This window comes from Tursiops truncatus, chromosome 14 (genome assembly GCF_011762595.2).
Source record: "Tursiops truncatus isolate mTurTru1 chromosome 14, mTurTru1.mat.Y, whole genome shotgun sequence".
In the NCBI taxonomy this organism is placed as follows: Eukaryota; Metazoa; Chordata; class Mammalia; order Artiodactyla; family Delphinidae; genus Tursiops; species Tursiops truncatus.
Window position 1 is genome coordinate 28,180,815 of NC_047047.1, and position 14,191 is coordinate 28,195,005.

At 45.9% G+C, this 14,191-nt stretch overlaps 1 protein-coding gene across 7 annotated transcripts in view; it reads left to right on the forward strand.

Annotated features, from left to right (window-relative positions):
* The window catches only part of EXOC6B (exocyst complex component 6B), a 710,711-nt gene extending 697,037 nt beyond the window's left edge, over window positions 1-13,674 (forward strand). For 6 of the 7 annotated variants that reach the window (XM_033838288.2, XM_073791255.1, XM_033838286.2 and 3 more), the window contains 2 exons: window positions 5,807-5,919; window positions 10,065-13,674. In XM_033838288.2, coding sequence (XP_033694179.1) covers window positions 5,807-5,919; window positions 10,065-10,191 — 240 coding nt within the window. In that variant the 3' untranslated portion in view covers window positions 10,192-13,674. Of the gene's footprint in view, window positions 1-5,806; window positions 5,920-10,064 lie in introns of those variants that run through there. The other variant, XM_033838291.2, reaches the window with a different exon arrangement.
* The last annotated feature ends 517 nt before the right edge of the window (window positions 13,675-14,191 follow it).

Genomic DNA, 14,191 nt, shown 5'->3' on the forward strand with positions numbered 1-14,191 from the left:
AGAAACTCACCACCTTAACCAAATGATCAATAATGAGATATGTATGTGGGCATCATATATACCTGATATGATGCACTGAGAAAGGGGCAGTATCACTCCTTTTCTACAATATTTTTGCAAAAAAAAAAAAAATGCATAACCTCAATCCAGAGTTTCTTAACCTCAACACTACTGACATTTGGGGCTGGTAATTCTTTGTTGTGGGGCTGTCTTGAGCGCTGTAGGATGTTTAGCAGCATTCCTGGCTTCTACTGACTCGATGCCAGGAGCATCACCTCCACTACCATCACCCAGCCTTGTTACAACCCAAAATGTCTCAGACATTGTCAGATGTCCTATGGGAGGCAAGATCTCCCCTCGTTGAGAACTACTGCCTCAATCTAACCATAAACAAATATTGGGCAGACCCAAATTAAGGGACATTCTGCAAAATAAATGACTGGGGACTTCTGCAGCGGCCCAGTGGTTAAGACTTCACACTTCCACTGCAAGGAACACAGGTTTGATCCCTGGTCGGAGAACTAAGATCCTGCATGCTGTGTGGCACAGACAAAAAAAAAAAAAAAAAAAAATTAAATGACTGAAAGTAAAGTGTAAGTATCAAGGTCTTGAAAAATAAGAATGAGGAACTATAACACATTGGAAGAGTCTCAGGAGGCATGATGATTAAATGAAATGGGGGATACTGGATTGGATCAGAAAAAGGACATTAGTAGAAAATCTGGTGAAAATGGAATGAAATCATAGTTTAGTTAATAGTATTGTACCAATGTTGATTTCTTGGTTCTGATCATTGTAATATAATATGTGAACATTAGAGAAGCTGGGTGAAGGGTATAGAGGAACTGTCTAAACTATTTTTGCAACCTGTATGTAAGTCTAAAATTATTTCAAAATAATAACCATTAAACACTAAATCATGTTATAGTCTTTGTGATGCCAAAGGGAACGTCTCATTGTGGTGCTAGTATTTGAGTTATCTTCTATTTCTGACAAGTATGAATGGTTTCCCATTTGTGAAAATGATGTAAAGTATTGTTTACAAAATTTTTATGACCAAAATATGAATCAATACAAACAAAAATGTTAAGTTAATAATAACACATGTGGCATGAGGATGTGGTAAAAACTGCAAAAGTGATACTCAATAAAGTTTGAGGAATAGTGATCTTAAGTTCAGTGTCCCACCTTTGATGCTCCTCTTTTTTCTTCTTCTCCATCCACCACCTACTTACAAACATCAAGAAGTAAGATGCCTTAAAATGCATATATAGTATGCTACTTTCTGTGAAAGAAAGAGGAGGGAAGAAGAAAGCATACGTGTATCTGCATATCTTTACAAATAGAAACATAGGAAGGACATATCCAAAAACAATGGAGTTGGGTACCTATAAGGCATGGTAGGAATTGGGGTGAAAGGGATACAACAAAGGAAAGAGTGACACTTTTCTGAGTTAACGTTTTTGTATTGTTTTGACTTTTGGAAGCATGTTAATGTCCTACATATGTAAAAAATTAAGAAGGATGGGAGGGAGGAGCCTAAAACTAAAAGCAAATGGAAACAAATGAACCCAGTTGTATTTAGATGAATACCATAACCAAACTGAAGGGAAAATTTAAAAAGGACTAATCCAAGTGGCTTACGAGCATAGGCTTTGATGATACACACTCAAGTTGGGAGAGGAAATTGCAAACAAATCTCAAACTCTTTTTAGCAGGCTTTTTTGTTTTTGTAGTGGTATATACAAACAATTCTGAACTGATTTTAGATATATTATAGGATTAAGCAAATTAGTGAATGAGATGATGTCATTGAGAGCCAGGATTCTCACTGTGGAAGAAAGCATATGTGGGATAGAGGAAGGCAAAAAAGAACTCTGTGAGAATGATTAGAATTGGAGGTATTGGTGTAAACTCATGATCTCTAAAATGTGTGTGCATACGTGCTTATATAAGTACACATGGATGTACGTATGTATATGTATGCGTGTGTATATGTGGATTATATGCATATATTTCCTAGCTCTGTCCGCTGAGAGGGCTTAACTCCCCATAGATTGTCCCCAAGTAGCAATGAGCACACCTAGCACCCAAATCTTGATCTCTAATAACCTTCCCACTAAAAGAAACCAGGGCTGTTCAGAGAAATGGCTGATTTCAGAGCTGGGCATGGTAGATACAAGATGAACCTGCAACACCTTATTATGCCAGAAAGTAAGGAAGTCCTGAAAAAAAAAATCATGGGGGCATGTCACAAGGACACAGGCTGCAGCTTGACAGATCTCCCACTTGCCAAACCTGGGACAATTGGAGCATCAAAGTAATTAGGTATAGTAATGAATATAAACCATTGAAAAAATGGAAACCCATGAATCCATACCCATAATAAAATAGATAAATTAATGGGGGAGAAGGAGAGAGCACTTGCTTATGGTAGAATGCTGAGTGACAACTGATAAACGTGGAGGGAAGGATAGAATTGGAATGTCATCAGTGTGAGACCATCATAGTAAAGACCAAAGCGAAGAAGAATCCTCAATAGATGCTAAATCTAAGGGGAAATTTTAACCAGGAGCAGTATATTCACATGGTCTTAAATTGCCTCCTCAATTGCTTCCTAGTTGCAAAAGAAAATATAATACCTAGACGGTAGAGAAATCAGACAACGTCTTGACTGGGTGATCCAAATTAATATCACCAATGAGAGACAAATGAACACTGTATATTGTATACCTCCAGATGTGATGCCCTGAGGAGGACATAACATCACATGTGATATTCCGGCCCGAAATGCATGTCTTATATCTTATTATAAGCATTAGAAAAACCAAAACTAAGGGGGGAAAAAGGAGACAGGGAACTTTTGAAGAGTTGACATCCTTCAAAAATGTCAATATCATATAAGAAAGAGACAGACTGTGGAAATAGTCCAGATTAAAGTAGGCTCAGTAGATAACTAAATGTAATACCTAATCCTAAATAAACAAAAAGGCTATGCAGGATTTTATTGGGTCAACTTATAAACTTAGGGTATGGACAGTATCAATATTAAATTTATTAAAGTTAAAAACCATACCGTGATTATGTATGAGAATAGCCCTAATTCTTAGGAACACTGAAATATTTGGGGATAAAGGGTCATGATATATGTAATTTACTCTCAAGAGACTCCAAAAAGAGACACCGTGTGTGCAAAGAAAGAGAGAGAGAACACAAATGATGGAGCGTATGGGGTAAAATGTTGACAATGGATGGATCTGGGAGGAGGGTATATGGTGCTCCTTATACTACATCTATTCTTAGAACTTTCTGATAAATTGAAAATTATTTCCAAATGACAAATTTTAAAAATAAAAAAGAATGTGATCGTTAGTGATGACTGAATGTTCTGCATCCTTGAGAGAGACTTTATTGAGATTTAACAAGGCCATTGCATGCAGAGAACTAGGCTGAGAGGGCCTGGTTCACCTCTGAAAGTCACAGTCTGGAGACCAAAGTGCTGTATTGATAAACAGGCCTGCCAGTTTTCTTGTTCTCTTATTCTAACACTGTTTCTAAGGAATCCAGTAGAACTGCACCCCAAGGCAGTTAACTTAGTTAAGTCCCACCCAGACTCTAGTATGTGTCCATCTGTCTCAGAGGAGGCCATCAGACCTAGGTACAGACCACTGAAAAGAACTGTAGAAAGCAGCACAGACGCAGAGTGTGAGCTACAGGCTCATACTGGTTGAGCTTAATAGAGTTTGTGTAGCTTCCATGCCTGGAGTGGGATAAATTAGGTAGCTTGTCATCCCAGAGCTCTTAGTCTCAGTACTGGCATTGAGAGACTTTAGCAAGAATTTAAAAATAGAAAACTTAGAGCTGAGTAATGAACTGCCCTCCACACCCCACTGGTGATTTACCCAGGCTTCATCGGCCCCAAAAGACATGGTGTTCTTTTCAGTAAATCAGAAAATACTGATACCATTAATTCCATCACTGAAATTAGGAATTCGATAGTAGAGAAGGTAGTTTTATTAAATGCATATATATGTCCACATCTGAAAAGTAATACCTGAAATAGCTTTAAGAAATCATGTTTTTCCAATTAAACTTATTTGTTTTTCTTTCACCTTTCTTTTGTTAGCTCCCTAGCATGCAAACAGTAAAAGGTTTTTTAAATTTTCTGAGAAAAAAATTTAATTAAGAAAATGCTATCTTTTTCATAGTTTTTTCCTTGGGATTTGGAGGAAAAGCGTAATCATATTTGTAGACAACCTTTAGAACAAGGGACACTCCAAGTGTCTGTCACGCTCCCTAGGAGAAACTGTCTTGACGGGTCTTTGGACACCATAGGATAGAAATACTAAGATTAGAATAGGAAGTCAAGGAAATATTTCTTCTAAAGGAGAGCCCTGCAAGGCCTGGGGACAGCAAAAGGAAGTGGTAGAAGCCCTTTTACTTGCCAACTAACATAGGCGTGACCTAAAAGAGACCTGAGAGGGCCTTTTGGGGCCGTGCTGACCCAGGCCAACCGACGTGTCTGTCTCTCTCCCCCTCTCCTCTCATCTTTAGCATCCCTTTCCTGGCTGAGGGTGTAGGGGCTTTTCTCTGTTTTAGCAAAATTTGGGGGACTTCAGCCAATTCCCATCCTGTCTGAGGAAGTTCATAACAGCCATTCTAAGAGAGTGGATAGAAGAGGAAGCTTGGCCAAGTAGGGCAAGGCCCACACTGCCCATTTACCCAGCTGGGCAGTGAAGACAGACAAGGGAAGAAGGTGTGCCTAAGAGCCCAGGCTCTGGCATTGGATTGACTCTAGGCCTCTCTTTGTTCTGCACAGAGTGATAGCCATCTACAATCTTCATCAACTGTTATCTCTTGGAAAGGGAGAAGTAAAGAAATGTCTTGAGTCCAAAAGCACTTATATGTATCTCATTGCTAGAAAGCCAGCTTGAAGGCCCTTCTTCTATGTAATGATGTGAGTCTGGGATGGTGACCCCTCTAGAAGTTTATAGAGGGGAGCTAGCACCTTCCCTTTCATCACCCTTGCCTTTGAAAGGCACTGATTTCATTTTTCTTTTTTAGCTTTATTCAGTTACAATTTTAAAATATTTATTAGAGTGATACCTGCGGCTAAAGCTGGCTGGGAAAGAAAGCCTTTGACAAAATGTATTTAGTTAACAGGTTTCCATCTGTTCAGCCAGTGTCCACATAGGTGTAATATATTGCCTCATGTAAATATTGCATGGCCCATTTATGCCTTGGTTCAGTGTTTCTGTGTTGTCTGTGTGTCTGGTTTGTTTCTGGCATGTGCATGTGTCTATATCAACGGAGTAATTTGGGCAAAGTCAACGCAGCAAGTCCTGAAACTCGTACTTGAACCCAGACCTTCCAACCTGAAAGCTCATAGAGTTGCATATGTGGCACTGGACACATCCACCTTTATTTGTTCATTGTTGAATTCTGAGCTCCTAGAATGGTGCTTGGCACATGGAAGGCATTTCACAAGTATTTATTAAGCAAATGAGTGATTATTAGGATAGTCTTGTGTTTTGATTCAGTCCGATGTTAGTTTCATCACAGGCCTGCCTCTGAGAGCTGTCTGCTAGCAGCGTGTACTCTTAGCAACATTACAGTGCTTATGGAAGAGATGACTCTGCCTATAGTGATTACTCATTTATTTTCTTAATTGCAATACAGTCTGTAGCCATTCTTTCTCTTACTATGTTTTAAATTTTATTCTTCAAGTCTACTGTAGATGGTAGTGAAGGATGTGAGGGGTTTCTGAGATCCTGATTTGTCTTATCTGTCTGATGATATTTTACAGCTTTTAGATCTCTTCCTCCAGTGGGATTGGTCAACCTACCTTGCTGACTATGGTCAGCCCACCTGCAAGTACCTCCGGGTAAACCCTGTGACAGCTCTGACCCTGCTTGAGAAGTGAGTACCCATCCAGTGGTCTGTGTTGGGGGGTGGGGAAATGGGGATGGCGGGTTGGTATAGAGGATAATTTTCTCTTTGCCAATACCTTGAAAAGACCGCAAAGAGGCCCCATTCTTAAAGTCTCCATAGGTGCTCTCGGCAGTCTCCATCATTGGATTTGGCAGGCCAGTCTTCCTCTTGTGGCCTCTTAATTCCTGAGCCTTGACAAGCTAGGGCAAGTATGGGTCAACTGGGCTCTGACATTACCTCAGAGCTTACCTAGAGATGACAAGAGGAGAAAGGAAGATGCCTTAGTTTGGGGCTCAGTTCAGCCTGTGAACAGAGTGAGCCTGGCCCCAGCCATCTAGAGTATGATGATGGGTAGAGGACAGCCCCACAGAACAGACGGCTTCTGGTTCCTAGCAGAGAAGCTCCTGAAATTACTGAAACCTTCACCTGCCCCTCCAAGCCCCGCCCCTGCCAGACTGAGCTTTACTGTGCTGACTGTCCCAAGAAAGCTGTGTTGGAGGTGCCTCATTCTTGCCTTAGGCAGTCACTGGCCCGCAGAAGTCCTGCTACAGGGCTGTAGCATCTCTGACGGAGAGATGCTTCCACTGAGATTGAGTTAGCCAGGTCCGGAGCATCTCACTAACCAATAAGTCACCCAGATGCTGGAATCTGCTATTCATTGTAGCCTGGCTCTGGCTTTAGCTTACCTGGTTGAGAGCTGGCAGACCAGAGACTAAGACCCATGTAAAAGGGAAGCTTTTTCTTGTCATCAAACTAGATAACCGCTGGCTTCTTAGCAGCTTCCTAGGAGAGTGCCTTGCACCTCGACAGTGTAGCAAGTCTACGGATATAGCCAGCCAAGCAGGCCTCAAATCCTAGCAAGGCAAGGATCAGAGTCCAGGAGGCCAGAGTGGAGCCTTAGACAGAAGCAGAGGCTGAGGTGTACCTTCCTACTGTGCAATATGACAGGGGAGAGAAGGGGAGGGGCAGAGGTGTGTGTTTGGAGCCAAGAAACTAAGAGCCCAGAGTTGACTTTCTCCAGGTCAAGACAGAGACTGATGTTTCCATTTTGACTTTGTTTCCCATGGTTCTCTCTCCCAATGACCTTCTTCCCTAGGATATCTAGAGAGTAAGTATATTATTCACTTGGGCCTTTTCCATCGCTTTGAGGCAAGTCCTTCCGGTCTCTTTCGTTGACACTAATGACTACACTAATATCCCTACCCTGTGAGTTGTCCCCACCCTGACATACTAATCTACTAAACCAGTCTGGTGCCAACTGGCTGGCCGCCTCCTCTCTCCTTGGTCCTTAGAGTGACCCTTGGCTTACCAGTTCCTTTGGGGCTGGGAGTGGTAACAGGGATTTTCCCCCATCGGTGCCAGGTGAAGGGTTGTTCCCAGCCAGCTTCCTGGCACACGCAAAACCCTTGCTAGTCCAGGGCCTAGCCCTGACACACGGGAGCTCCTCAGCAGTCTCCCCTCCCTCCCAGTGGTGAGGCCCATGGCTTTAAGATCTCCCGTCGAAGACCCTTTACTAGAGGCAAGGCCTCATCCCAGAGTTCTCAGTACCCAGCTGAAATGGCTTTTGCGTTGGTGCTTAGATGTCATATTCATTATGTGTCTAAACGGGCTCTAGGATTCCCTTTGGCCCGTTGCCTCTCCACCGTCCTTTACTCCTCTGTTCCTGAGAATCTCTAGATCCAAGAAGTACTGCTCATCTACTTCCTGTGCATCAACAATAGGCTAAAATAATCAGCCTCTCGGGAGCATTCTGGAGGCCTAGCCAGTAATAGAGCCATGTGCTTAGCCCAAGCGATCAGCAGGGTTTAAAACCTCCCTTCCAAACACAACAGGGCCAAAGGCCACCCAGGTCACTAAAATCTGTATTTCCCAGCCTCATAGGAATCAGTCCCTTTACCTGACCCATTCCTGCTTTCCCCTTGACACTCTCTCCTTTTCAACCTGACACTTCTTAGCAGGGTGAGACATGGAAAGACCCAAAGACCTGACGAGGACATTTCAGGAAAGAGAAGAGGCCCCTGGTCACTGAGAGGTGGCCGTAGCCAAAGTAGACCCAGATCCTAGGCTTACAGAATGCAGTGGGGCGTGGGGAGGGCTCTCCTTTGGTTTTAGAGCGTTCCAGGGTACAAACCAGCAGGCCACCATCAGCCCTCAGGGCACCTGAGTTTCTCTTTCAAGTAATCCCAACTCCAGGTCTTCATGGCTAAAACATCCTGGCCTCTGGGGCCTGGAGACCACCCTCTTTTTCCCTTTCTCCTCCCTTACTTCTGGAACTTCCCTATGGGAGCTGAAAGCCGGCTCTGGCTGCCTATCTCTGGGCTGCTTTGAGGAGTCATGAAACTAATGATCACATAGGATGTTAAATGAAATGTCTTATAAAGGTAGGAAGTGTTTTTATTCCCTTATCGTTTCTTTCTGTTTTGCTTTGTGTTGGTTTTATTTAGATTTATGGTATATCCAGAAAAGGTAAAGGAGCTGTTCTCTGGGATAAATAATACTAAATCAAGCCAGTTCCACAAACATAATTGTGCAGTTCATGTTTAAGGGACCAAATACAATAATCATCATAGCCTTGGGGACCTTTGTGCTTTCTTTACAACCTAAACCTCTAAACCTCTGTCATCTCTCCTTCTTCCTCCCGTCCAAGCACAGGCCTCCACATGTGGGTGGTTGTACCTTATTCACAGTGTCTAAGCGTGCTTGATGAGTAATTCCAGGCTGACGGCCCTAAAGCTTAGGTCAGAGAGAGAAGTCTCAATTCGTTTGTGGCTGTCACTGTCAGCCAGAGCCATAAAGCAATGGTGCTCATTAGAACCTCCCTACCATATGGATATAAATGTCCTTATGGGCTCTCTGGCCTTTTGACTGGCCTCTAGTCTGTCCCTCTGCACATGGCCACCCCACAGAAAAAAAAAACATGGGCCAGGATTGGCCAAAGGCCCTGGGAAGTCTGCCTGAAAGCAGTTTACTCCCCAGTGCCAGGTTCCTTCCATCCCCTCTCCTAGCCTATCTCCGTGCAGGCCAGGGGACTGTGAAGTCAGAGCTGGCCAAGTTCCTGGGGGACGGTGGTGAGGAACCGCCTAGCCTGACCCCAAGGAGAAATGAGTCTGGGCAGTGTCCTTAATTCTCTACCACTAGAACTAGCCGTGGGCTGGAGGTCCAGTGTGCAGAGGCTGGGGCCAGAGTTAACAATCACCAACAGATGTCAGGGGCTCTGGGCCCTTTTTGGGGAATAACAGATTCCTGGGATCTGTCACAATGGCTTAGTCGGGCTTGGGGGCTGCTCTGGCGACCTCAGCCTGGCCTTGACTTTCTCCATCCATGCTTCCCAGTTAGGTCTTTCCATCTGGTGGAACTGGTGGCCAGAACTGCCCATGGTTTGTGCTCTAGGGATATTCCATCCCTGGAGTTTTAGCATGAGCCAGTTAGAAAGTTTTCCAAAGGTCAAGATCTGAAGACATAGCAGCCGTTGAGAACTTAGGGGCTTGCCTTGCCTAAAGCCCCGGTTGGCTCAGTCTTCTGGCACCTGCTCTCCTCAGCGCCATGCCCTCTGGCCACCTCACTGCCCCTGGGCCCCTACCCCGAGGCAAAGGAAAAGAGATCAGTCAAGCCCTTGGTTTTGTTAGCGGTAGGATAGACCAACCAGGTAGAGTAGGGTTTGGAAATGCACAGTGGCTTTCAGTTACTCATGTTCTTTCGGAATTGCTAGTTAAGAGCAGCGTTCTGCTTTACCTTTCAAATACCAGCTGTAAGGTCCCAGCAGGATTTAGTAGGTTTATGAGGTGATGAGAAGACCTTAGACATTCTCTAAGGTCCTGTTGACCGTTAGGGCTGCAGCAGGTGCCAGATACCTACAACAGAGGCATACCGGGGTATAGAAGGGAAGGAAGTAGGTAGGGTGGGTATGGATGAGGAGGCGATCGGCCATGGCCGGCTCTTGACTGTTCTCCAAAGGTGACTGAAGTGGGGAGGCCTTTGGGTGCCAGGAGGGCAGCGTCGTGAACAGTAGTAGGTGAGCATGCGCCTGACAGGGAAGTGTTCTGGACTCTCTCAACTCCGGGTGGTGGTTAAGACACACTAGCCACCATTGCCGCCTCAAACACTTTGCTCTCTTTCTTCCCTTCTCTGTTTAGGATGAAGGACACTAGCCGCAAGAACAACATGTTTGCACAATTTCGGAAAAATGAGCGAGACAAGCAGAAATTGATTGACACTGTGGCCAAGCAACTCCGGGGACTCATCAGCAGCCACCACTCATGAAGGCAGGCCTCAGGCCCACAGAGGCTGCTGGCTGCAGCCCCAGAGTCCGGACCCCAGCACTGGCTGGCCCTGCATTTGTGCATTCTTCTTCAAAGAGAGCAAATGTATTTTTTTAATAACCTATGTACAGTATTCGCATAACCTTTCCCTATAGTGAAAGAGGCACGAGGGTAAGCAAGTCCACGAGCTGTTGCTAGGCTTCAGGGGAAGTCACACTACACTGTCTGTATTTTCCTAGAGATGGCGGTGTCATCGGTCCAGTATGATAAACCACCTTTCATCTGTGGCTCTAGAGCTTAGATCTGGGGCTCAGAAACCACACAAACAAAATGGGTACTTGGCACTGGGAGGTAAGGTGAGTAGGCAGAAGGATAATAAAGTACATCCTGTTCACTCCTTGGTGCCCCATTCACCGTGTAGGTGAGGCCGATTCTTCTTTATGCAAGGAAAGGGCCTGGAAAACATTACTACTTAGTCTATCAAAGACCAGCACACAGTTCTGGAGGTTCATCTCTTCAGTCCACTGACTTTCACTGACCAGTGAACAAGCATGCTGTGTGGCAAGATGACGGCTTCGCTCCAGTCCCCGCAAGGATGGCATTTTTTAGCCTAGATCTGACCCAATGCTTTTACTTCTAAGTTTTCTGGGGCCCGGTAGAGCTGAGTATGCAGCGGGAAGAATTGGACCTCATGACTAACTATAGGCTGCCCCACACCAGGAGGAGATCTTGAAAGCCAGTGCAAATGGAATCAGAGCCCCAGCCCTTCCCCATTCCTCTCATTGCCTTCTTTCAGGGTCAGGGTACTTGGTTCAGGGCATAGGTCAACAGTTATTCCATAGACAGAGAGTCTCAGACTTGGCCTCTTCCAGCAGTGTCATTGGGATAGTCAGATTCCAGAAGCCTGAAAATGGCCCTTACTTTACCCTTAGGTAAAACCTTGGAATCATTCCTTTGTGTTTTAAAGCCAACTTTCTGGCCACCATCTTTAAAGGAAATGTCATCAACTCTGAACTGTGGGGACAGCTGTAGCTGGACTGGATGCCTTTAGGGATGGAACCACTGTCACCGTGAAGTAGAGCGGGTCAGCCGTGGCTAGTGGTTTGTTACCCATGGCACAGCTGTCCCTCACTAAGTCATATCCTGGATAAGCTCTTCTTGCTCTAGCCCAAAGCTTCCATCCCCTTTTGAGATCCCCATAGCTATCTTTTGGCTTCATCTGAGAAGGATTGCCTGTAATCCTATCCCTCAAGCTCTGGAGTTTGCAAAGGAACCTGGACCAGCTAGCTTGGAGGCTGTGTCCTCTGTCCCAAATGGGCTCCCGAGACTTAATGCAAGGGCTTCACTATGAGGTCAGGCAGAGGAATCTGCCCTTTAAGACATTTCAGGAAGATGCTACTAAGCCTGCTGGCAAAAGTATAATTGTGCATCACCAAACAACGACAAATAAGCCACACAGTCATTTCCAGCTTGGGTTAGTGGAAGGAAAGACTCATCAGACAGAATTCTTCACTCCCTTTGTCAGCTGCTGAGTTGCTTCTAGGGAAGGCAGTGCTTCCTTTTTCACACACCCCCACCAAATATTGTATCACGACTTAAAAACCATGAGGAAGGGAATATGCACACCGACAGGCAGGCTTCCTCAAAGCTGGAGACCAGGCTGCGTGTGGGCTCTGCAGAAGCCCTCTGAGGCTCATCCTAGGGGCTAGGCAGTTTGCCCAGGTCTCAGAACGAGGCTCAGAGATGAGTGCTGCTACCCAGAACTTCCATAGCCAAGGAAACACAGGGGTCCATGGGAATGAGACCCAAACTACCATCTCTCAGGCTCTGGACTTTATTAGAAAAGAACGAGAAACGACCACACTAATCCCATTGCTTCAGAAGGGCCCCCAGCACCCTCCTTCACTAGATGCCAGTTTACGGCGAGATCTCTTCCGCTTTGCGTGCTGAGACTTTGAAGTGGAATGGAGAGAACCTTAAGCATATCACAATATTTTTCAACTGTTATCATTGCTGGCCTGGTCTCCAACCTGTACCCTGGGGCTTCCCTGGTGGCACAGTGGTTGAGAGTCCGCCTGCCGATGCAGGGGACGCGGGTTCGTGCCCCGGTCTGGGAAGATCCCACATGCCGTGGAGCGGCTGGGCCTGTGAGCCATGGCTGCTGAGCCTGCGCGTCCGGAGCCTGTGCTCCGCAACGGGAGAGGCCACAGCAGTGAAAGGCCCGCGTACCGCAAAAAAAACAACAACAACAACAAAAAAAAACCTGTACCCTGGAGAAACAGTGCTATAGAAGAGAAAGTGAACAGGGTGGAGGAACGGGGGTTACTCTGCCCCTTGCACACAGAGGTCCCTCTACAGAGAAAGCTTATTCCAGCCCAAGACTCACAGGGTGGATCCTTTGCTAGATCCCTTCTTCCCTCTCGATCTGCCTCAGCCTTCCCTAATGAAACCAACATGCAGCTACTGAGTTGTCTGTGGGGACGCACTCTTGGTGAGCAGAGAAAGGTAAAACAACAGGGACCAGCAATGTCCAAGCTGTTTGAATTGGTGAAGTAGGAGTTTTCAGTTTTGTCTGTAGGCCTCTAGCTGCGCCAGCCCTTGCGAGGACTTGTACAAAGCATGGGTGTCCATGCCCTTCAGACTCCTGACATCTGGGCTCAAATGCCCAGAGGTGTAGAAGTGCCCTGGAGGCCTCAGTAAGAGGCGAGAACATGGGTGCCTGGAGGTCTTTCCGTCTTCTAGTTGGCCGAGTTCTTGGGAAAACCAGGTCCATATTCCTGAAGGGACAGTCAGGTTCGGGACCCTAGTGGGTTTCAGTAGTACTTTAGGCAGCTGGTACAGTTTTAACGTATCTCATAGCAAAATCCCTTTGAGTAGACTGTACATGAATCTCTTGGGGATGGGGAAGAACAGGACCTGGAAATTGGAAACAACAGAGAGTCCCCACTGGTAAAGGGAATATACAGGCCTACAGGGAGAAGTTCCCAGTATTTTCATTGTCTCCCAGGCCTCCAAGTCAGCCTGCACACCTGACAAGTGCTTGCTCAGCAAATCCCAGGCCCAGGGCCCTTTATCCCCAAGATTGGCATTGCCCATGACTCTCCCCATGAGGCCTCCGAGCACACTCCCTGGGGCCTGCTGCAGAAATCCCCCTCACCGTAGCCTCGCTTCTCCCAAGACTCCACCTGGCTGCTTCCACTGCCTCTTTTGTTTTTCTTTCTTTTGCCTGAGTTTGCAGTTACTTTTCACTAATGTGTTGGAAATGGCCTTTTTATTTTGCACATTTATGGGGGATATTTAGGAAAGTCCATTTTTAACTCTAAAGGGAACTTTTTTCTTTAAAACCAGTAAAGCTACTGATACAGATGGGCCTCAAGGTTAGTAGAAAACCTCTTACGTGGAAAGAGCATGTTTATTCCTCCTGTACGTTTTCCTCTTTTAACTGCTATTAAATAAGACAGCCTACGTACCTGTTCAAAAGCCACGGTGTCGTCTCACGGTGTTTTGTTCTCCCGCCCCTTTTGCTCACTGCAGCCATGGTTGGCGATCGGGATGATGGCCATTGCGCCCCTTGAACCGGACTGAGGACTAGAGCAGGCAGAAGCCTGGTGGGGAGGAGAAAGCCTGCCTGCCAGACAAGGCAAGGAGTCGAATTGTGGCCTTGGAAACATTCCAAATCACTGGGCCAGGCTTTCCTGTCTCTACAGTTAACACTGGCATCATCATCAAGAGGAATAACCCTTGACATGCCTGGTTTGTGGGGAGCTGGGCTAGGCAACTGGGGGCTCAGTGTGTTTTGAACACCAGCCCTGCCGTGGAAAGGCTCCTGGGTAAGATGGAGCCAGGAGGGATTATCTAGAGGAAGGAGCGAAATGAGCCCGCCTTAGAGCTCGGTGGCGGAGAGGGACAGGCATCACGGTCTGGTGTAGGAACGGGTCTGGTCAGGGAAGACAGCACAGGGAAATCAGGATGTTCATCAGCTGGGCCTTGAAGGAATTAAA